The sequence below is a fragment of the Vanessa atalanta genome, chromosome 12 (genome assembly GCF_905147765.1).
Source record: "Vanessa atalanta chromosome 12, ilVanAtal1.2, whole genome shotgun sequence".
Lineage (NCBI taxonomy): Eukaryota > Metazoa > Arthropoda > Insecta > Lepidoptera > Nymphalidae > Vanessa > Vanessa atalanta.
Window position 1 is genome coordinate 9,531,365 of NC_061882.1, and position 24,023 is coordinate 9,555,387.

A 24,023-nucleotide genomic window follows, 5' to 3' on the forward strand; every position below is an offset into this window, starting at 1 on the left:
CGGGTGTATAAATAATACGAGTATAGAATAGAACCTCCTTTGTGCGTGTCCAAAACGTTAATTTAACTCCCCCCCCCTGTATATCGTTCTCGCTCTAGCCTACAGAAGAGTTCAATCATTCATTGTAATATCTAGCACAGTTCAATTTTTTTTTACATTAGCAGCCCGTAAATGTCCCACTGCTGGGATAAAGGCCTCCTCTCCTTTGAGGAGAAGGTTTGGAGCATATTCCACCACGCTGCTCCAATGCGGGTTGGCGGAATACACATGTGGCAGAATTTCGTTGAAATTAGACACATGCAGGTTTCCTCACGATGTTTTCCTTCACCGCCGAGCACGAGATGAATTATAAACACAAATTAAGCACATGAAATTTCAGTGGTGCCTGCCTGGGTTTGAACCCGAAATCATCGGTTAAGATGCACGCGTTCTAACCACTGGGCCATCTCGGCTCACTGTCACAGTTCAATGTTAGTACCGAATTGGTTTCTTTTTTTAAGGCCCGTCTTGTGGGGTTTAATTCCAACTCGTATTATTTTATTTAAATGGGGCATAGAATGTAGTATGCCGAAAACACTCACGTCATAATAAATGTACATATGATAAGTTAAATTTTGATTTACTAAATGGAATGAGCTGATTCCATTCATATAACACCTAGATACAGATTATTTTGTCACAGATACAATTAGACTTACATTAATTCCTAGAACACACATTAAATTCTTTGATACAAGAAAACTTTTATGTCATAACAACATTTTAAATTATCCACATATCGTCAACCTGCAATGTAAACCTCGTAAAGTACAAATTCATTGTTTTATATCTGTTGGATTAAAATTCTATTAATTAATAGTGACAAGGGATGAGAACAGCTTTGAATTGCATATAATAGACAATGAGAGTATTGAGAATCATCAATGTTACTCACAGTTGGAGTTCATTTTAAGAAGTCAACGTAGGTAGCATACAATCAACACTGTATACATTTTTTTGAAGACTTTTCTTTTTGGTTTTCACTGAAGGGCTACGATATGAAGTTTCTTAATGCTAATAACTTAATTAATAAAAATTCAGCCTCAACCATTGTATTTTGTCTTTTTCTACCTACATGATGTAAGTAATGTGTGAAGGGGACAAAACATTTTCTAAGGCTAATATTTTTATTAATAAGTCCATATAAGTTAAAGTCTTGTAAAGTCTATGGAAATATGTGTGCATGACAGATAAGTTCTCATTTGTCCACACTTAATTAAACTCTATTACTTTTAATGCATACCTTATTCTAGTAGTCAAGTTTAAAAAAGTAGGTAAATAACCTTTTATTTTAATTAACAAAATTTTGGAAAGATTATGAATTTTTAGTATAGATTCAAACAATCTATAAATTGTTACTAATATAATTATATAGCAACTTCATTTTGCGAACCTCACATGATTCTTCCAGCATAAACAAAAAAACATCAGTTGGTAAAATTCAATGAGAAACAACCTGTCACTTGTCATAATCCTTAACACTACACAGCGTCTTATCGCACACTCACTATGTGTCAATATTCACGTATAATGAGCACTTTCCTAAAGTCCCAGGATCATTCTGGCTCTGCATACATAAATGAAAACTTATCGTGGCTGGTGGGAGCGATCACTTTAGCTTCGATCAGGCACTGGACGACCCAGGTTGTTGACACTAGAGGTATGTTGTCTTGGTTTGCTTTGTTCTGTACTTCATGCGGGCAATCCCATTCGGTGACTAGACATATTGCTCCAGACATATTCAGGTCTTCTTCGTTGACGACTCTCGTGTTTGCTCCGGCGAGAGTGCAAACTCGTTCCCAGAATTTGACAAATGTGTCTTGATCACCACATAAGAGTATAGTTTTGTCTTTGAAGAATGTGGTGTTGCGTTTTCCTGATGATGGGTTCTAGAACATCGAACACAATTTATTAATGTATTTTTATTAAAAGATTTGTAACATAATTTAATCATACATTGCATACATATTAAATACTTGTTTATTTATTACAAGTTTATTAAATCAACAATGTTTAGATATACATAATATCTTTGTCTAATTAAAGGGGCCAATTGATGCATTACGATTGCGACATAAACACTTTCAAAGTTTTTATACCTTTTATGTTTAAAACTTAAATGTTGTATAGTGTTGTTTTGAATAACAATTATTGCTCTTTTTAAGAACTTAACTACTTTAAATTCTTCATGATAAGTTTTAAATATTTAGTAGAAATTATATTTCTTTTGTGGGTTAAAGGACATACTAATTGTACAAAAGCATTCAATTATTTGAGTATTATATAATATAGTATGATATAAAACTAACCCAGTTAATAAAGCACTTCTTTAGTATTGACCAGCCTGACGGCAGTACGAACGCGTCAACATCGACCAGTCTGTTGTTGGTGCAGCTCATAATGACCCACGCGTGGGAAACCGACCGGATATCCGCTGCTAGGCATTGGATGTATTTGGCAGTAAGGCAAGGACGTGGTGCAATCAGCTTGCAGACAGTATACTTGTTCTTTGGGACATCGTCGAAATGACTGTAAACATACATTTTTTTAAATTAATAAACCTTTAATGACTGTTTATTTCCTTCACCTTAAGCTTTACTAGTATAACAAATGGCTTTTACAGAGCAGTGTTACATTGAAAGTTATTTATTATGCAATGCTTTTGATCTAATACATACCTATATACAGTACCACCACCAGCTTCCAGCTGTTCCTTGAGACGTTCCTTATTGAAGGGCCGATCGGTGAACTCCAGGTCTTCAGTGTCAGTACCAGCCATAGTCGACGTAGTTTCACCATCTTCTTCAGATGAGTAGTGTCGAGTTTCTTGACACTGAGAGGAATTTACAGACATTAGATATTAATTAGGAAAAATATTAAATATTTAAGGTCCTTAATGATTCATCGGACTACGACTATTAGGTAACACTGATAACAGAGAGTTTTCAATGTAGCGGTACATACCTTTTCAGATCGAGCCGGTCGCGGTGGTTCAGTACATGTAAGTAAGAAGCAAAGCCCCGCAAATATCTTGCTATCAGCGCTAGGGATTGGTCCCAATGTAGAGACTGTATCTTCGTCGTTTTCAAATTTCGTCAGCTTTGAGTTTTTCTTTCCTATATTCTGTTTTGCAGCTCCTTTTAGTTGTAGAGGTCCAGCTGAAATTACGTAAAATGGTTAATTTTTATTTAATTGGTGGATTTTATATGTGAGCTCGTCCGGTTATGTTCACCAGCTATTCATCACAACAATTTCGACGATTATCAAAACGACATTTTTTGTGAATCCATAATGAATATTTTTAAAATTATTATTCAAGATCTAGACTGATGGTATCGACAATTTAATGTCAAAAATGTTTGTTTTGCTATACTCCGCTCGTACATGGCATAGATTAGAATGTACTCACCCTTAACGCCGTCGATCTTCCTGGGAGTGCGCTGCACCTCGGGCTCCACGCCGGCCACCTCCTCCAGCCGCACCGGCGGCGCAGAGTTGCTGCTCTCACTCATCTCGCTGCTCTCACTCGCCAGACGCTTCCGTCCGACTGGGGTGCTCTTAGTTTTGACACCTAAATTAAATAATTAGATTATTATAATTGGACATTTTAATAATTAATAAATCACTAACAATGGTGAACGACCTGAGGTAGATGCTTTTGGACTCTTTGGTGATGCTACCCGTTTCCTGGCACTCGAATTCCCCTTGTCACGACTGCGGGCGCTTCGGGGACCCTGAAATCGTAACCAGCGATAAACGTGGGTTGTTCACCCTTTAAAAAAATATAAAAATGTTGTATATATGTATGTAGTCTTCTATGCGGAGCTCCATAACAACTCTGCTATTTACATGGCTTTGTGGACCCGCAGATATACATAAAAATTATAGACTAATAATTTTTTATAAAAAAGTACGAGGCATTATGAAATAGACATTTTAAAACTCATAATCTAAACTCGACGAGTGTGATGATTTATCAAAATCAGTTTATTCAATAATGGTAGCAATCGGAGAGGCGAGCGGGCATCGACCTGTATGATGTTGTCGAGGTCGAGCTCGCGGTGGTGGCGGCGGCGCGGCGTGGCGGGCGCGGCGGGCGAACGGCAGCGCGACGACTCCTTCAGCGAGCGCGCCTGGTCCTCCGTCAGGTACAGCTCGCTCGCCGTCACCAGAACTATCGTGTCACTGGAACCACGACGATCCGAATATACCGACTTTTATTAGATAAAAAAACTGTAGATCCCGAGGTCCTCGATTCAGACCAAAGGTCGAGCCGATAAAATTTTATTGGGTTTTTCCAATCGTGTCGGATTTGCCGTCTCATCGGAATATGAGTGAGGGAATAGTGAGTGCGCCTGTGTTGCCCTGATATGCCCTGCGTGTTGGTTGGTTGTCAGTTGGTTTGCGTTACTTGATATTGATGAACGTGGTTAGGACGAAATTATTATATCTCTCTATCATATATATTACCAATCATGAGGAATGAAATAATCCTATAATCGGTTGAGTAATTTTTGATATAATGGATAAAAATAAAAACGTAATAGGGAAATAAAAATACTAATTTCAGTATACTATAAGAATAGATTAATGTTTTCTTATAAATAATATCAATCTTACCCATCTGTAGTGCAACGGTACGTCACAGTGCCGTTTTCATTCTCTTCGATTCCAAGAACTAGACCTGGCTCATAGTTTTGTTCCTCATCGACCATAGCGTAAACAGACTGGCCTTGTAATGGTAACTTTTTCATATCTCCAAAAATTATAAAATCATCCAGAAGCACTTTGCTTTGACCATCATCGAATTTTATCAGATATTTATTCAATTCAGTTATTTCCAAGACTTTCCCTGAATAGTAACGTTTGTCCACCCATTTAGCTAGCACGACCGTATCTGGTGCAAAGCCTGGATATTCCGGCTTCACAACTACCTTTTCAACTGGCGTCGCCGGTCTGGGAGATGTAGGCCGTCGCTTTTGTTTCAATTTCGAAACAGATTTTGGTGTGCCGACTAAAGCAGACAGCGGTTTTTCTTCCTTTGGAGATTTTACAGGAGACATTTTTCCACTGTCGCCGTTAGTAGGAATCATTTCCGGAGAATTCATACCGTGCATGTATTCAGCCTCTTCGTGCTGTGTTGGTAATAAAGCGCGTTTAGTTTTCCCAGCGATTGGTCGACGTCCTCTCACCCTCGACTTTTTGAGAGAACTCTTTGGAGTTGTCTTGTCACATTTGTTGACTTCTTCTGGACTGGCGTTACCATTGCTAAAGCCTGTGTCAGACAATGTCGCCTGAATACCAACTGATATTTTGTCATCATTCAAGGAACGGTTAATATCAGAAACTGATGCATCCCGAATGTGTGAAAATATATCTTGGAGTTTTTTCATTAATGAGTCGTAGCCTTTGACTGTAGTCGAAGGATTGGATACAGATTTCCTTGGAGGTTGTGGGACTACAAATGCTCCGTCACTGGTACGGTTGCTAGATGATGACGCTGTGCTAATATTTGATGCAAATGACGTTCTGTTTTGTAAGTTAACCATTCCGATACTGGTCACGCTTGAGGGAGAAGTGCTTACGGAAACATCGCCTAAGTATGGATCAATAGTAAAACGTTTCGAGATCCTCTGGTATTCTTTACACATATCCATCCCGACATCGTTATCAGTTCGAACTACATAAAGCGATAAAAATTCGCAGTCTTCATTGTGGCTGACGTGAACATCAAAAACTGGTATTTGAGGCGTATTTATGGGTAAAGAGTGTCCGTTTTGTAAAGGAGATATTGTTGAAGGTGTCGTCGTATTACTTGCTCTAAACGATTCATTTTTAATTCTTTTTTCTTTATTACCATTCAACTTCATCATATCGAGAGTATTTTCTTCAGACCCGTGTTTATCATTGTTTGTTTCAGTTGGCGTTGATGAATTGCCATTTGACAATTTTGTGATCATTTTCGATGCGACAGTCGGAATATGTTCAGGACTATCTAGACTGACGGAGCATATACTATCCGTACTTTCTTGGTCCGTAGTTTTATCCTTCGATATGGATTGGGTGAAATTAGTCAGGTCTGAGTAGTTATATCCATCGCTTTTTGTTTCAAGAACTTTCTCAGCAGCGAGTGTTTCTTCTTCGTCTTTAATTTCTATTGGCTCGCTATTATAGTTAGTTTCTTTCGTTTTATCTTCACTAGTGCTATCTTCAGGAGATGGTGATAGGACTAGTTGAAAGTTCTGTGAATCATTCAGACTTTCAGCATTCTCCTCCGCAATGGTATCAGGAACTTTTGGCTGAATTTCTCTAACAAATTCTAGACTTGAACTGTCAGAGTTTATTTCATGAGCATCACCTTCTATAATCTTAGCTTTTTTAAAATCTAGTTTCATTTCGCTCGGAGTGTTTCGACTTTTAGTTAAATCAACACTAGCTGATCGAGATTTAGTCTTTGGTGTTTTTGGAGTAATATCAGCACTGTTGCTTCGTTTAGTAACTTTTCTAGGACTTGAGCGCCCGGGCGTACGAACGCGAGATGTAGACGGTATTTCATCTTCTAGTTTTCGTTTCGCCACACTCGTTATCTCAGATACCTCGTTATCTAAGGTCTGAGTTGAGACAGCTATTTCCTCATCTTCCAGATCTAGCTTTTGAATTTTTGCGCTGTTGTCAGGGGCTTCTTCAGATAACTTTCTTTTAACGTGACTGACTGGATGGTCATCTGTAAAAAGTCATGAATTATTTCAAATATAGTTTTTACCCTGGAATATTAAGCAAATTTTAAATTATTTACCTTTTGTTTTCGATTCAGCTGTAGTACTATCGACCTGAGGATAAATTATATTACATTATTTTATCCATAATCTGTGTAAAACTAATATTGACAGATGAAATAAAATAAAAAAACAAACCTCAATATTTTGTTCTATAACTTTAGGTTCTTCTTCTGGTTCATAAACTGGACTCTCAGGGAATAGATTTTGCGATGTGTCCTGAACTTTCACAGGACTAGGGTTGGAAACTGTTTGTATACTCCCTGTAAAAATAACTGATTCTACATCATTCAAATATTGACAAAAAATACTTTTATTATACATAAATGCTTATATTACCTAACAATGACTTAAGTGTGAAAAAATGCATTTATTCGTAAAACCACTTGACTGTTAATAACTACTTTAATTTTACTTGCAAATATACAATAACAACTTTGCTAAAAATATTTTTGCCACATACAAATACCATAGATTATTATTCAAGGTTACATATCCAAAGACATTATCTATTCAATCTCCTAGTTTTTTATTTGTCTTTCCCTGTCATTGGATTGTTATTAGTTATTATATGCCGTTTAGAAGTTATTATATGCATATATATATAGATATCCTCTCATTAAGGTATTAGGGTACGTCCCTAACATCTTTATACATAGCTTACCATAGATACCAAGTGAATCTTGACAGAGACATTCATATATATAAAACATTGTACTCTCTGATAAGTAAATCATTAATATATCTTGCTTAAATCCTACATGAAATGTGCATATTATAATAATATAATCATACATTATTATATTACTTAAAAAACAAGCCCTATCTGATATATTACCCCAGTAATATGTAACATTAGCAAAATCAAAGAGCATTATGATTTATTATTATATAGTGTGTTAATATGTTATATATTATTTGAAATATAACTTATTACGCTGATGTAATCTTTAATGCAGTAGCAAAGTATGTAAAAAAAAATCTTTAGTATATACCAATAAGATATAAACATTTTAACCTTTGTATTCAACAAAATATATTGGATGATGCATAGTCCGGACTTGTTCCCAGTCTTTTAATAAAATTGATAAGTACAAAGATAAAATAGATTTCTTTCATAGTCTAAATTGTTTTATTTAAAGTTTTAATTAAACCATTTGTTTTGATAAGCTATCAGTGAAATAAAAAGAGTTTTATATAGATACAAGCCTAAATACAAATTTCCATATTTGTAAGATCAGATTAACAAATTTCCATACAATTATATGCCTTATTGACCCTCCTTAAGAGATGAATTTAGAAAAAATTCAAAAGCTCACTTAAATACATTCCAGCCAGCTTAGGCTGTGCAATATTTAGTGGTGCTTGTTTTGGTTTGAACCCGTAACTTCCAATTACGAATTGAGAGAAAATAGTCATATTATTTTATTATAGTTAGTGGGAATATGTTTTATAACTATGTATTGTATTACTTTATTTCACACACAGAAAGAAAAAACAATCAATTAAATAAACAAATAAGTTAATTGCAATCCTTTATAATTACATCAAATTAAAAAGATTTGTGACCAATGCATATTGACAAAACTTTGTAAGTTTTTTTTGAAGTGCTGTTGCATGTGTGCGTTTAACTCCATTTCAATATAACCTCTTATTTAAAATGAATTAAAATATTAAGAAAAGGTCAAATTCATCATCATCATTTTTACAGGTAAGTATTGGTTAAAATCAATGACATTGACTAGGCTAAGGATTTTAAATTTGTTATTTGTATGAAATAACCTTTATGTTATTTTTTGTACTTGTAATAACCATAATGTACCTTGGACTAATATTTTGTTATTAAAAAAAAATTATTAAATAAGTTTTTTTAAATCACAATATTTATAATGGGTAATAATCTCTTCCATAACCTAAAACAAACATTAAAAAGATGTATACCTTATCTTATTATAATAAGACACAAATTTGTATGAAGTATTTATTCTTAGACAATAATAATGAAATTTTAATATAACAAGAGTTAAAATATTAGATAATCTATTTCCTATATCGAATGGTTCTCGTAATGGCTATGAAGTATCTCAATGTACGCTCTGTACTCCATGTCGGTTTCGTGCGCTTATTGATATTTGGATAGATTATAACGCGACCAAATTAAGATGCAATGAGAATGTTAATCCTGTTACGCAGTAAAACTGTAAATGTTGTTATAACGGTATTAGGAGTTAAATATGAACGATATTTTAGCGTTTTATAATGAAACTAAAGCACTGAAATGATTTTTAAGGTATTTAATACCCAATAATGCAAAAACCGTAGTATGTCAAACGTAACTAGTCGTACTAGTCAACTTTGTCGGTTTACATAAACTATACCGAAAAATTATAAACGATAGGTGGAGGAAATATCACGCTTACCTGGTTCTCCTGTTGTAGATTGAATATCAACGAGCTTTTCACTGGTATCCTCCATTTTTAAGAAATAGTTTCACTTTATTTGATTAAAAACTGGCGCGTTTTAGCGAAGAAACATCTGTCACTTGAAATCGGCCAAAATTACTAGTATTTCCATACGTGAGACTATAGTTGACACTCACTAGAATAACTTTAGAAATATATAGGAATAAAAGTCATCAGAAAGTTGCAAAAACAATTTAAAAAGTCCTAATTTTATATTTTTGCAAAAAGGTGAATGAAGCACGGCCGCTTGTTGATTTGGCCTGTGTTGCCAAACTAAGCTAAATATTATACAAAACATACTTAATATAGAACAAATATAAACATTTTAATTTCCACAGTTGTTTTAAAATTAATTTTAAAACGTGGGAAAATAGTCTGTCCTATATAATTTATTTTAAAATTATATAATTAAATTTTGCAAACATTCATTCTCTATCATGTCAAATTTAAATTTTTGTTTTTGTTGTACAATTTATAAAAGTTCATAAAATTGAACTCAAATCAAACACTTAAAATTATAATATTTTTGTTTACTTTTGTTTATATAAAATATATTATTATAATTGTAATATCGAAATGTTTCTGTGACATGCGCACTAAGAATTGTAAAAATTAAAATTTTGTAATTTTTATTTTTATCTTCTGTTTTTGACGGTAGCATTCATGTTTAGCTATTGATGTCGTACATTATGTTATTATGTAGGTAATTTTCTTATACTGACATTGTAAGTATATTTAGTATAATTATAAGCTAATATACAAGGATTTTTAGAGTCATTCGTCACATGAGAAGAACACCTAGCGTTCCTAGCGGTGCTTAGCAGAAATAATCTATGTGATTATGACTTATAGTTACGGATACGGATAGGTAATGCGTAGAAGAAACCACTAGTTATCGTTTACGACTTACTGTTTTTAAAACAGATTTATGTAAATTTCAAATAAACTTTTCTGATATATAAATAATAATTGTTTAAAGAAATACAAGAATCGAAAACTGACGCCATAAATTTTCAATGCCACAAAAATGGTATACTTTTTCGTATTAAAAAAATATATATAGAATACGCTAATATAAATAATAAACGCTGTTTTTAACGCATTATAGTACGACTTTAGATTATTTAAATATGTATAGTTTCGCGCTTCAAAAAAACTACAATTTTACAACAAACGAACATTTTTATTTTGGCGTGCGTAAACAGCTAAGGATGAAATTCGCCAAGCATCATACTACTTTACTAGTTTGCTTATATTCTGCGGCCAACTGTTGGCTACTATTTTTTAAGACTCGATATCAGCTGTGACTGCCTATCTAGACATATACATAATCAAAGAGTAGGAAGAATCTTTTGGCGGCTATCACCTCGCGGTCGAATTATTTATACTCATATTATTATTGACATTTGACAGGAGCGTAAAAGTTTGATGTAGACTTAGGGTTACCACTTAAAAAGATAAAATCTACTTACTTTTAGGGAACATTCTAAAGCTTATCATCAAGTTTTGTTTAATCGATGGCATAGGAAATCAGATGTAGAGTTATCCAACTGTCTGTTTTAATCTGCCTTCAACTTTTTTTTAATTTATATACTTTTGCCTTTTTTCATAATCAAGTACGTTAACAACTAATTGAACAACACAAAGTAATCCGTCTTTTATACTATATATTTCATAAAATTTTCTGCGTAAGTTATTAAGTAAAGGAATTTAGGATTCTTAATTAGATATTGTATTACCTATCTGTTGCAGCAGCTATCAATATATGAAGCTTGACAAGATTATTTTACTATTATTAGTTCATAAAACTTCTGTGCGTGTGCAAGCAGGAGCATAAATTATTTTTGTAAAAAACATAATGTAAGAATTTTAGGTAGCACTGTGGGAATGAAAGAGTGAAATAAGAAGAAACGCAATGACACAGGTACACAGTTAGACAGCATTTTCAAATGAGGACCTATCTGAGATACTTCTCTTAACCTTAAGTCTAATTTCCTTACTCTCTACCAAATTACCAATCGAGTAAACTTTTTATATATTAATAGCGTAAGCCGATTTTCGTCTCAAGTGATTATGGGACGATAGCTGCACATAAAAAAACGGTTATGGTCTCATTTTTAAGAGCTCCAGTCGTTGATGTGCAGAAAATTAAAGAGGATTCTTTATTGCTATTTGCCAAATTATTACAATTTAACAAATAATCAATTTTAGAGAGCGGAACAAAAGTTAGGGTACAGGCCGGTTAGAGAGCTACGGCAGTACAAGAAAAAAAAAAACATTTGAATAAGGTTTCATCATTTGGGCGCCAAATGCAGATGAGTGACTTGAAATTTTTTAAATTAACATGGTTATTTTTATTACTAACAGAATTTAAAACGGGATATTTACCATGTTTTTATTTTTATTTGGTGGAGCTCGATATTTCGACATTATCTACGAATGTCTTGTTCATGAGACTGACGTTTGCGGGTAGATGTTGACGGTATTAGAAGTGTCCATATCGGACTACCTCCTTTCTCGTACGTTTGGTGCGTAAACACTGGTTACCACTACCACTGTCACTTTCACCCCTACTATTTGTTTTATTTGCACTCGAAACTCGATTCCGTGTTTTACAAACGAAACTCACCGTATCGATTCGCGAATTTTTTATATTATTATTCAAGGGTTTGCATAACTTTATCACTGGATTCCATACTTTCGACAGTTGAAACCCATCTTCCCTATTGAAATTACTATATTTTGTGATTTCAATGGCTTCTCGTACCAGTCGGGGTAAGTAATGGCGTTCTGTCGCGAGTATCTGAGCATTATGAAACTCGATCCAATGGTCACCACATCTTCTGGAAGCCGGGCCGAACCATTGGTAAAAAACATGGTATATATCCCGTTTTAAATACTGTGAGTGACTTGAAGTTTCCAATTAAATGAAATCTTAGCAAAACCTGTCTAATAGGTTTTGAAATTCCTAAAAAATCTTTTGAATAAGCGCGAAGTTTCGCGGGCGAGTCACTAGTTTAAGTTAGTCATAAAACAACAACGATTCCATACAAAAAGATCAAACGACACGTGGCCAATATATAGACTTTTTATATATTTATTACGTTTCAATGCAACGTCACCGGCGCGGGCGTCTTAATTTATGTTAATTAGGGTGAGCTTGCATAAAACCCCAATGATGGTCAAGCCTTGGTGTACTTGTGATGTGTCCCAGAAGATCTCTTAAAAACTTTTTTTGGGCATCGTCGAAGACCTGACCAATGCTTACACCCGTGAGTTTTTGTGTTTAAGATAAGGTTGAAACTTTATATGATGTTGTCGCTACGAATTTTGAAGCGGGCAACATAAAAAAAAAAGAAAACATTGGCGGGAAATTTAAGCGCTCTTCTGGATACGCTGGAACCGGGAACATTGTTATAATATTATCTTACATTACTGTATTGTTTTACTTTCATTCTTAACTTAACCAATAAAGAAAAACGCTATTAATTAATTTCGAGAGTGATACATACAACTTATATAAATACACCGTACAAATAACTAGCAGCAGTTAATTAACAAATAACTTTCTTTTACAATAATTTAACCATAATACAAAGGTATGGTATAGACAGCGTGCCTTTATTGTATAGACTATTTACTATGATAAAAAAATCTACTACGATAATTTAACACTTATAAGTTATGTATCGAACATCAACAGTTTATTGAAATAAAACTAGTTTTTTAACGGATTTAATCGCGTATATTAATTATTTTATTTTAACATCCCGACGTTTCGAGCACTTTGCAGTGTTCGTGGTCACGGGCAGACTCCTGTCTGGGATGTTAAAATAAAATAATTAATATACGCGATTAAATCCGTTAAAAAACTAGTTTTATTTCAATGTGTAATAATCACGAAAATCTAAGACAACATTATATCAACAGCTTAGCAAACAGTAAAAGTAAAAAAAAAAAACGGTTTGTTTTATAATTATTTTATAAATCGTGCAATGAAATTAATAATATACGATTTCATTTATGAAATTAAAATAGTACTTAAAAAAATTACTAAGTTTTTTGTTAAATTAGATATACTTTTATTTTATAAATAAGTAGTTCGTTTTCATAGTAAAATCAGCGGGCTAATTCTATTAACTTAAAATTGTAATGATATCCCCTCATAAAAATTAACCTTAACTTAGTCATAACTGAGGAACAAATTTTATGTATCGGTTACGAAACGATCTCGATTATATTCCAATCTAACTTTGACCGAACCGCAACTGGATCGTTGCGTTTGTAGAATAGGAAAACAGCTGAACCTGAACTACTACGATTCAATAAACTGCCACTTTCCCAGTCCATACGCATTGTCATCGAAACCTAGCAAAAATTAAAAAAAACAAATCGGTCGTATAATAGCTTCTAATTCAGCTCGCAACAATTGACCAAAACAGATTAACAAACGTACATTGCAACGTTAATAAAAGCTTGTGTTTGTAAAAGTTAATACAATATGATTGCTGTGCTGTAATTAACACATTCTTAAACATTTAATTGAATCAAAATATACCTTTGCCAAAAAAAAAGTTTATTTTTGCAAAAAGGTGTCTTTCATCTGTAGAAGAACAGATTAGCTGTCTCCCATAACACATTTGATTTGTTAACGGTTTTCATTTTCAAATATCAGGCTTAAGTTTTCTATGATGATAGGTAAATAAGCAGCACTTCATAATTTGGTTTAGTGTATTCGTGTCGAAATGATACTTTGAATATTTTGTATATTCGAAAATATTATAGACAGATGCTTAGATGGATTGATTTTAATCAAACAAAGAACGGATTTGAATGATCTGTAGATAATAATTGTTATATATGTCGAGTTAAAGCCAGATGGCCAATAAAAATAATAAAAACCTTAAACAAAATGGTACTTTTATTATCTTGTAATAAATTCTTACAATTAACAAGAGGAAAAAGCTCCTTTTCTTGAAAGCATTGAGAGTTAATTAAAGTATTCACTTAATTTATACTGTAACAGTAAACAACATAAATAAACGTTTTAATTCAGTTCATCGCTTTGTCCTTTGTTAGGTTTTTACTAATTTGTTAAAAGCATTATTTTTTACAATTAATTAAAAATATATATAAAACCTCTTTCTATGGTGTGGCGAGATCCCTATTTCATTATCCATTCGCTAATAATAAAATATTTGAAAAAAAAAATGATTCCAACTGGATTTATTTATTTATTTATTTATTTTTTTATACTTCGAAAAATTACGATTTAGAGATGTGTATAAAAATATTTAGATGCATTATATAGTTTTCAAATTATAAGAAAACTCTTTTTAATTTAAACATTTATATCAAAATAAATATACTATGAAAAGGAATTGAAAAAATAAATTAAGGCCTTAGTTATATAAAAATAAAAATAGATACCGTACAAAATCATGAATAATTGAAAAGTTATTCCGTGTATTCTATTAAATATATCTAATCATTAAGAATTATTATAATTAAAATTAATGGGTTTCAAAACAAAACAAGGCAATTTCGGTTTAGAAACGTGAATAGAATAAATATTTATCTACCCACATAATGTAAGCTTACACAATGTTCGACACAGGGATTTTTGTTTTTGGCAGTAAGATATTCGAAGTACCGCGTCGAGACGCCATTTCTTGCCTGCCTCTCGAGGTTTCTTGGAGAATATTCTCGTAAGTTTCATTCCATGTATAATTTAGAAACACTTTAGTATGTATATAGAGTAATCCGATTAGTCGAGCGTGCGCAACGTGCTATTTTTTATTTATACATAAGCAGGGTATTTCGATTTAAATGTAAAGGATTTTTTATGTATTGTTATGTTGGTACAATTGTGTTTTTTAATATGTTTTTTTTTTCATGTATAGTATTCAACGTAACTATGAAAATTAAGGCAAATTCTAGAAGACAGATTTTTTTTTCTAAAAAATTATGTTATCATAACCTGAATATTATTGATAAAATACGTCACTTTGATAGTTTATTCAGTAAAAGTATTACTAAATGTTCAACGCCTGTAAATAAAATCACAGCTTTTTTTAACAAAGAAATTAATACATGTCTATTTTTTCCAATTGCTATAGATATTTAGACAAGGTATCCCTTCGTAACGCTTGCCACGCCAGTAAAACATGGAAAAGGATTATTATAGTCAATAAGAAATTAAGAAAACGTATTAACCAGTTCGAACTAGTTTTCAAATTGGGTTCGGAAAAAATGGCTAATTTTCACAGGCGTAACAAGAGATTGCTGAAGAAGTTGACGGCTAAAAATTATTTACCTGTTGGAAAGACCGTAGGTAGGAAAATTTAAATTATTCATTATGTGAATAAGTATAAATTACGTACTATAATAAGTTTTACCGGGAGTTATAACAAGTTGATTGACGAGTATTTTTTTTTCAAACGAAACAATCTGTGGGTTTAGATTATTTCGCCAATGTCACAAACGATTGAACGGTAATGTCAAGATTACAGATAGTTTTAAATTGAAAATAAGTTGATGAACGTTAATTCCAGAGCAAAATAATATAAAAAAATGAGTAGTACAAATATACATTACAATATTTGAACTCTTCCGTTTAAAACATTTGACTGGCAACGTAGTTAAGGGCACTTATTTTATTTTAATTTATTTAACCATAGTATTTACCATATTTATTGTTAATAATTACAACAAATTGTTTGTTTAAATATATCAAAATATACATGCATAATACAGTAAGCATTTAACGATGAGTCTACTTGTAAATTTAAATTATTTTTTTGTGTATATATTGTATATATACATACTTACTATTATTTGTTATCGTTGGCTAGGATAAAAAAATATAAACAAGTCTTTTGACATAGTATAGCTATTCGTCACGAATGTATTTTTATGTCGAGTAAAGTTTGTACATATACAGACAGCTTTCTATGTTACAATTACTAATTAACTTTTTCTACATCGACTCGGCCGGGAATCAACATTCGACCACGGAGGTCGTCATTACGACACTGATCTAACTACAATCTACATTACATTAGCAGCCTGTAACTTTCCCTCTGCTGGGCTAAGGTCTCTCTCCCTTTGAGGTGAAGGTTTGGAGCATATTCCACCACGCTGCTCCAATGCGGCTTGGTGGAATACCCATGTGGCAGAATTAGATACATTAAGATGAATTATAAACACAAATTAAGCATATGAAATTCAGTGGTGCTTTCCTGGGCTTGAACACGAAATCATCGGTTAAGATGCACGCGTTCTAACCACTGGGCCATCTCGGCTCATTTATCACATATTGCTGCTGTTTTTTGGTAGAATATATTTATCACATATTCTACCAAAAAAAAACAGCAGTTCTTAGTATTGTTGTTTTCCGGTAAAAACAAGGAATATAATGTCTTTGTTTTCAAGAAATGTGGTGAATTGGCGTTGTAATAAATGGCTAAAATAGCTTACGGCATCAACGTTTATGGACAGTGATGACTTACCATCTGGTAGCCCGTAATCCCGTCCGCTTAGGTATTTTATAAAGAAAAATAAGTAAGGTCGTGGTAACAAATTCTTTTTTTGATTTATTTAATATACGCAGTAGGGTGAATTTATCATCAGTTGAGATGTTGAAAATTACTTTGTACAGCGTTACTCAACGTGGCCGATGCACATTTATGTATCAAAAATCACACGTGACAGATGTTTTTTTTTGCTACTTTTGCGTCGAAACTTTGCGTTCAATTGTATTTAAACTCTTCGTGACCAAAGAATTTTCTCTTCTTATAATCAACATGTTTTTGTTTCAGTGGAATCAACGACAAAAACTGTCAGTAAATCAAAAAGAGGCGGCGAGGATTTAGTGTTATGTACGAAGCGATTCAAATTGTTTTAACTTTTATAGTTCTATGTATAATTCAGAGGATATAATAAATCATAACAACTGACAACGCTTTTATTATTTCTGATAACGGGATCATTGTGTGCATTTTCGACTAGACCCGAATGCGGGTTGTTAGATACATAAGTGGCAGGTATTCATCTGACACCTGATCTCACGATATTCTCCTTCACAAATTGGACCGTGTTTTGCAACCCAGAGAATCCTAATAAAATGTTAAAGTGACAGTAACTCCATTAAATTTGTAAAATGCGTAAACTTTAGTACCAATAACAAAATAAAATTTCAAAAACGAATTATTTTATTTATTTCACTTCTTATTTCCCTCATCTGAACACACTCCACTCGAATCCACTTTCAAACTCTTCTCTGCTCATCTCAATATCACAGCTACAATTATAGTTGCATATAAATATAACAAGAATTATTTAAGACATTTTAAACCTTTCTCATTTACATCACATCTCATTTACATCACATCTCATTTACTTGGTGGTAGGGCTTTGTGCAAGCCCGTCTGGGTAGGTACCACCCACTCATCAGATATTCTACCGCCAAATAACAGTACACTGTATTGTTGTGTTCCAGTTAGAAGGGTGAGTGAGCCAGTGTAATCACAGGCACAAGGGACATAACATCTTAGTTCCCAAGGTTGGTGGTGCATAGGTGATGTAAGGAATGGTTAATATTTTTTACAGCGCCTTTGTCTATGGGCGGTGGTGACCACTTACCATCAGGTGGCCCATATGCATATGCTCGTCCGCCAACCAATGCCATAAAAAAAAAAAATCTTGTACTTGTTGTCTATAAACTGAGGGAAGTTGTGTGTTGCGGTGAGGTGAGGAAGGAGAGGAGTGGGGTTTTGGTGGTCGTATATTTGAATTGTAATTTTTTGGTCCGCCAGCAGAACTTGGCAGGTGATAGTTTTAAAATAAAATAAACCAAGTATTGAGTCATTGCTAGGTACCCTACTATTTTATATGACCTTTTTTATACTCATTCATTAGTATTAGCATTAGCAGCCTGTAAATTTTCCCACTGCTGGGCTAAAGGCCTCCTCTCCCTTTGAGGAGAAGGTTTGGAGCATATTCCACCACGCTGCAACAATGCGGGTTGGCGGAATACACATGTGGCAGAATTTCATTGAAATTAGACACATGCAGGTTTCCTCACGATGTTTTCCTTCACCGCCGAGCATGAGATGAATTATAAACACAAATTAAGTACATGAAAATTCAGTGGTGCCTGCCTGGCTTTGAACCCGAAATCATCGGTTAAGTTGCACGCGTTCTAACCACTGGGCCATCTCGGCTCTTATTACTGCCATTCATTAGTGCGTGCAACAAATTAATTGATTACATTTGATAATGTAAGGTGCCCAGAAAAAAAGATATACTGTAATCTATATAAGTTATATCTAAGTTATTTCCTCTTTTACTGCAAAGTATTATATTGTTATTTATACGTGAACAAATTGTAACTAAAATAAAATAGATTATCACAATGCTAATATCTATAATACAGCAAAATGCAGAGCGAAGCTTACAGCAATAGGACGTCGCATTACCGGGACTAAATTGGTAAAACATTTCATGTGTGAACCGCGGCCGTGATATACGGACGCCACGCGGCGCTACGCATATCGTGTGGAAACTGAAACGGTACAATGAGTCCACACTAACGCGGTGCGGTTTTATTGTTCGCAAAATCTTTTTGTGTTTGCGAAAAGAGATATGGTTGTGAATTTAAAAGTTCTCTATAGCTTCGATGCCAATGGTCGGATAGATGCGAGGTTTCTTAAATGAAAAACTTGGATACGAATGCGTAAACGCTTCCATGTGTATATATTTTTTTAATTTAAAATCAACTAGTGCTCATGAAACTTCTAGAGGAATCTCACTTGCCTTAGATATCTATTTGTATCGTTAGTTTATCAATTATTACATTAAAAATTATTCGACTTCTTATCGACTTACAACGTATTATTTGATTTAATTCTTTATGAATATGATTAAGTAAAACTACGTTTACATTAAAAGCGATTTTTCTATTGTATCATTAGGTAACTTCCGGTGCTGGACAAAGAGGAAATTAATAAATATTTTATTTTATACGCACAAATCGACATAAAACTACTAATGCACAGAACACTAATATTTTTAGTGCTTATAGAAAAATACTATTTATCGTTGATAGGTTACTCGTAACCGAACCGAATAGGTTATGTAAAAAGTTTCCTTCGTGGGGTATTGCTCGTCTCCCATTTCGTCTAAATTGGATGGCGGCGAAGTAATCTGGTGCGAACCCGCACTACTAGACTTTTAGTCACGGCTAACTCGTAATCTGCATACTTGGGGGGCTTCGCGCTGTATTGCGGAAGATGTGATCACCTTCACACCCTGAGAAGAGCTCAATAGTCCAGTCGAATTTCCTATACAATCGCAAATAAGTATAAGTAGAATCATAACCCTCAGAGCGTTAGCCCGAATCGCACGTCAAACATATGGTCTCCAAGTATATGCAATTACCATAAATTCTTCTGATATTCTTAGTTCTACGTTTTAATATTGAGATTACTTAAATTTACCTCATAAGGTCCCCAAGGTCTCTTAAGGATTTAATTTAGTAGATAAACAAGTAAATTCAATAATTTCTATATATGTATCTATTAAAATTTTCAAACTAAGTAAATACGAGTAGGTACTTAAATCTCGCGACAAGCTTTTATACGATAAATTGTGTCAAATGAAAATTGATCTTATAAGTTAACAATAAAAATTTTAGTGTAAAAGATTATATTTTTTGAGCGCATTTCCATAAAAGTGTGTTTTACTTTTAATTTATTTAAATTAGAATTCGAAATTTATTGTATACTTTATAAAATTAAGAGGAATTCAGAATAATACTTCAAATGGGAGATCCAACCGGAAATATTATTCCACACGGCTTATAGATAAATATAAAATTAAAAGGTCAACAATAGATTAGCAGCCGATGTAAATTCTGAAACTTCGATCCAGACGACAACAAAAATAAGAATCTTTAAATAAATTTTAGTCAAATTATTTAAATATTGAATTATTACGTAATATGATTATTGTACATTATTACCTGTTTTTGATAAAAAATAAACTCGAAATAAACCTTTTAGATAAAATATTCGATTATCAAAAAGTATATTGACAAACGATGAAAACCATCGGTACCTGTGATGCTTATATATTGCGAGATATTTAATATTTTCTATTTATTTAATGCTAGCTGTGCCCGCGACTTCGTGCGCGTTTGAATTTAAGTTTTAATTTTTATTTTATAAATAATTCTAAAATAAAATAGCCTAAGTTACTCCTTATTACATCAGCTGTGCCAGTAAAAGTGCCGTAAAAATCCAGCCGTTCCAGAGATTTGCCAGAACAAACAGACATACAAGCAAAAAATGTAAAAAAAAAATATTTTGGTACCGTGTATACATACATACATATGCATTTAGTAAAAGGCGGTTATTTTACTATTACAAACATACACTCCAATTTTATTATATTTATAGATGTATATTGGCTGTCCAATTTTTGCAGTGTATATACTCAAGGCATAACCATTACAAAGAATTAATCGACTTACTGCAACAGCAATTTTTTTTATTGTAAACAGCACTTTAATACTCCAGAAGAAGATTTTTCATTCTACATGAACGGTTCTCGGTGTGCTTTAACCTTTTACCTTAACTTGGGTGGTATTGTAAGATTCCATTAGAATGTGATACTTGGTATTGAATATTGTATGATTTATTTTATCTGTGAACTACAGATGAGTATCTGTCACTTTTATATTAATTTTATTATAGTATTGTCATTTTAATCTGTATCATAAAATTTTGACAGATACTCGTCATGGCGGGAAATTGTGTGTGGAGATACATAATTATATGGGGCGCCGTGTAAACATTAACGATAATTATTTTAAAATACTATAAGAAAACACAAGAGATATCGTTTTATTTTGAGTTAAGCAAGCTATTTCAGTATACCGCTAAAGATGATAATTTATGAATTGTCTAAACTCTATAATCCGCTATCTCGAAACACTTTGTACAATTATAAAGCCCTTTCGTTTGATGTCCCTTTGTCATATTAAGTGGATTGAAGCGAATATCACATCTGCCATTTTGTATCGGCGGCCATCTTAGAGTTTGAATTTTTCATAGTCAAATACAGTACGTATTCTACTAATAAAGCCTTTTAATTATCAAATCATTAAACCCATGTTGTGAGGGTTGTGAAAAAAAGTGTAATCCACCATTTCGTGGCGGCCAGCTTGGATTTATAATGACAACGAATAAATTTAATTGTATTTTTATCAGAACTAAAAGTGTGTAACAAATATTAGATCAATTGGTTAATACGAAGGGGTAAAAATTCAATTACCAAATATGGCCTAAAGAATAAAAGGACATAATATAAGTTAAATAAAACCGTTTACTTAAAAAAATTTTTTATGAATACCTAACTTAAAGTCTTGTAGATAATAGAAGCAAAAAAAGCAACAAGAAAAAAAACAATCCATTCAGAAAGAAATTCGTATCATAACGTTATCAATGAAATTATTTTTGGAAATAGCAGTTTTATTTAACGTCACCACTCGAGATAAAACAGCGTCTTGAAACATCCAGGTCAAGTTTCATCTATCAAAATCCTTTCCGAGCCTCATCTCCAGCTTCAAGATGGCGTCAAATTGACACATCCGCCGGAGTCTTTGCCGCTTTCACCGGAAGTGCACTTACAGCTTTCTGATATCCACTCCGTATATCCTTCCTGCGACTGTCTTTTCTTCACTTTTATCTTTTGAAAGATTTCAGGATACTTTTTGGTTTTATAAAGTGTTACTTGAGGTCTAAAAGAAACAATGACTTTTGAAAAAAATATGAATTATGTTAATCATGTTTTTTTATTATTCTTTTATATTTAGAATATAAGTGGAAGTAAAGAATACAATAAATTAATCCAAATATTAGTAAAACAAGAAAGCAAATTGTCTTTTTCCTTTATTTATAGACCATTTGCGTTACGACCTTTTTATATCGCGAAAACTGATAAATTGCCGGACAGATGATAATAATGTTAAGAAGTAATATTTTGACAATAGAACATATTTATAACATATATTATATACAAGAAGAAAAAGCATTATGTGGTAGGCAGTTAAATACGTAACTACTTTTATTTTTTTTTCGTTTACGAATGTACTTACATTAGTATTCTTTTCACAAAATGTATTTGAGAGTAATATTAAATATTGTATAAAAGTACAGTCCTACAAATTTTACATGGGTAGAGGACGACTAGTAAATTTATGAGCTATGCAGCTATTTGTATGGATAGTCCAATGCACGATGACGCGCTTCACTCTTTTTCGCTACTGTGCAAGTGTGTGATTTAAGCTGTTGTAGTGTAAGTTACATTGCTTAGCTAATAAGAGTATTTATGTGGGCACTCACACTAAGTTAAATATGCTGAAGAGTACTTAACTGGAAATATGCTCTACTACATATTTCCGATTTCAAACGAAGATATTATTTATTTTATGTGACGTATTCTTTTTTATTACTTTCAAATAATAGTATTATTATTTACAATTCTATAAATCCTCAAAACTAGGACTCTGTTATTGATGTATAATATCAAATATAATGTTAGAAAACGAATTATACATTTCTTATCAATTTTCTGAATTAATAAATTAAATTAAAAAATATATATACAATTTGAAGTCTGAATTTCTTTGAGCATCCAAAAAAGCAACGTACAATTCATCATTGGAACAACTTGGAATTTAGAATCGGCGACCAACCGCGGATTTCCAATCGACACTCAACTCGAAGGACAATTTAGAGGAATTTCGACAATTTAAATTGTAAAAAAAGGCAAAGAATGATAAAAACTAATTCCAATATTTTTTTTTATTTTTATATATGTTTATTTTAATCTGTGATCTTTTTTTAGGAATACAATATCACGATCGAAAGTCTAAAACAATGAAGAACGAAATATGTATTGGCAAATACTATTTAGTGAGTTGGTTGAGCGGCGCCGTTTAGTAAAATGGTGAGGCTGTTATTCAATTAAATATGTTATCGTAATAACATTTTATTTAACTCATTAATAACTCTTTGTAACAAAGTAGTTCAGACCACAGGTTATAAAACTTTTTGATTAAACGATCACGAAGTTACGAACATATTGTTATTACTAACTATCGGAGCAGAACTTTTAACTATTTCATCTGTTTAGCTTCAATTTGTTTCGTATAATACGCTTGTAATTTCAATTTAAATGTAAGAATTAAGTTATACAGCTTTTATAATAATTTAGAATCAACAAAGTCGCGTTTTCAAAAGTCGATTGAGTTCTTATTCGAAGGCGATTTGAATCTTTTATACAGACTTTAATTTAAATTGAATCAATAAATATCGGTCTGTTCTAATTTCAAAATTGTTTGCTTGTATTGTCTGTAATCACAAACACACGCGAGAGAGGTTCCTTTTTACATATGACAAGAAAAAAAAAATCTTTGCGTTTATTTTTAGGTATTTCCTTTTTGTTTTTTTAATTTGAAAATCAATAAGTAAGTGTAATGCTTCTATATTAAATAAAGGAGTTTGATTTGATTATTATTAGCCATTTGGTTCCATATTGGGTCTCAATGTTAATGGATCATTGTCGCTGTAGGCGTTAAATATATCAATAACCAATATCATAGCCAATATAAAATAAATATTATTTATTTTATATTTTATTTATCTATTATAAATAAATATTGGACAACATCACATACATT

At 32.6% G+C, this 24,023-nt stretch overlaps 2 protein-coding genes across 2 annotated transcripts; one reads left to right on the forward strand and one right to left on the reverse strand.

Annotated features, from left to right (window-relative positions):
- Positions 1-598: 598 nt before the first annotated feature.
- LOC125067720 (TP53-binding protein 1-like) lies at positions 599-9,531 on the reverse strand. Its single transcript, XM_047676447.1, has 11 exons — positions 9,236-9,531; positions 6,954-7,078; positions 6,836-6,869; positions 4,660-6,763; positions 4,071-4,224; positions 3,683-3,773; positions 3,449-3,610; positions 3,004-3,197; positions 2,718-2,872; positions 2,349-2,568; positions 599-1,928 (listed from the first exon to the last, which is right to left on the reverse strand). The coding sequence occupies exons 1-11, from the start codon at positions 9,288-9,290 to the stop codon at positions 1,596-1,598; spliced, it is 3,627 nt and encodes a 1,208-aa protein (XP_047532403.1). The 5' UTR covers positions 9,291-9,531; the 3' UTR covers positions 599-1,595.
- A 5,348-nt stretch (positions 9,532-14,879) lies between these two features.
- On the forward strand, positions 14,880-17,314 carry LOC125067721 (probable E3 ubiquitin ligase complex SCF subunit sconB). The gene is made up of 3 exons (XM_047676448.1): positions 14,880-14,985; positions 15,397-15,611; positions 17,098-17,314. Exons 1-3 carry the CDS (start codon positions 14,882-14,884, stop codon positions 17,181-17,183), a joined length of 405 nt encoding a protein of 134 aa, XP_047532404.1. The 5' UTR covers positions 14,880-14,881; the 3' UTR covers positions 17,184-17,314.
- The last annotated feature ends 6,709 nt before the right edge of the window (positions 17,315-24,023 follow it).

Bases quoted from the DNA above. Each gene is read 5' to 3' on its own strand.
- LOC125067721 (XM_047676448.1), top strand. From the start codon at position 14,882: ATGTTCGACACAGGGATTTTTGTTTTTGGCAGTAAGATATTCGAAGTA. The intron at 14,986-15,396 runs GTAAGTTTCATT...CAATTGCTATAG, and splicing joins GTTTCTTGGAGAATATTCTC to ATATTTAGACAAGGTATCCC. The intron at 15,612-17,097 runs GTAGGAAAATTT...TTTTTGTTTCAG, and splicing joins ACCTGTTGGAAAGACCGTAG to TGGAATCAACGACAAAAACT.
- LOC125067720 (XM_047676447.1), bottom strand. From the start codon at position 9,290: ATGGAGGATACCAGTGAAAAGCTCGTTGATATTCAATCTACAACAGGA. The intron at 3,198-3,448 runs GTGAGTACATTC...ACGTAATTTCAG, and splicing joins GAAGATCGACGGCGTTAAGG to CTGGACCTCTACAACTAAAA. The intron at 1,929-2,348 runs GTTAGTTTTATA...TCGATGTTCTAG, and splicing joins AGAAGTGCTTTATTAACTGG to AACCCATCATCAGGAAAACG.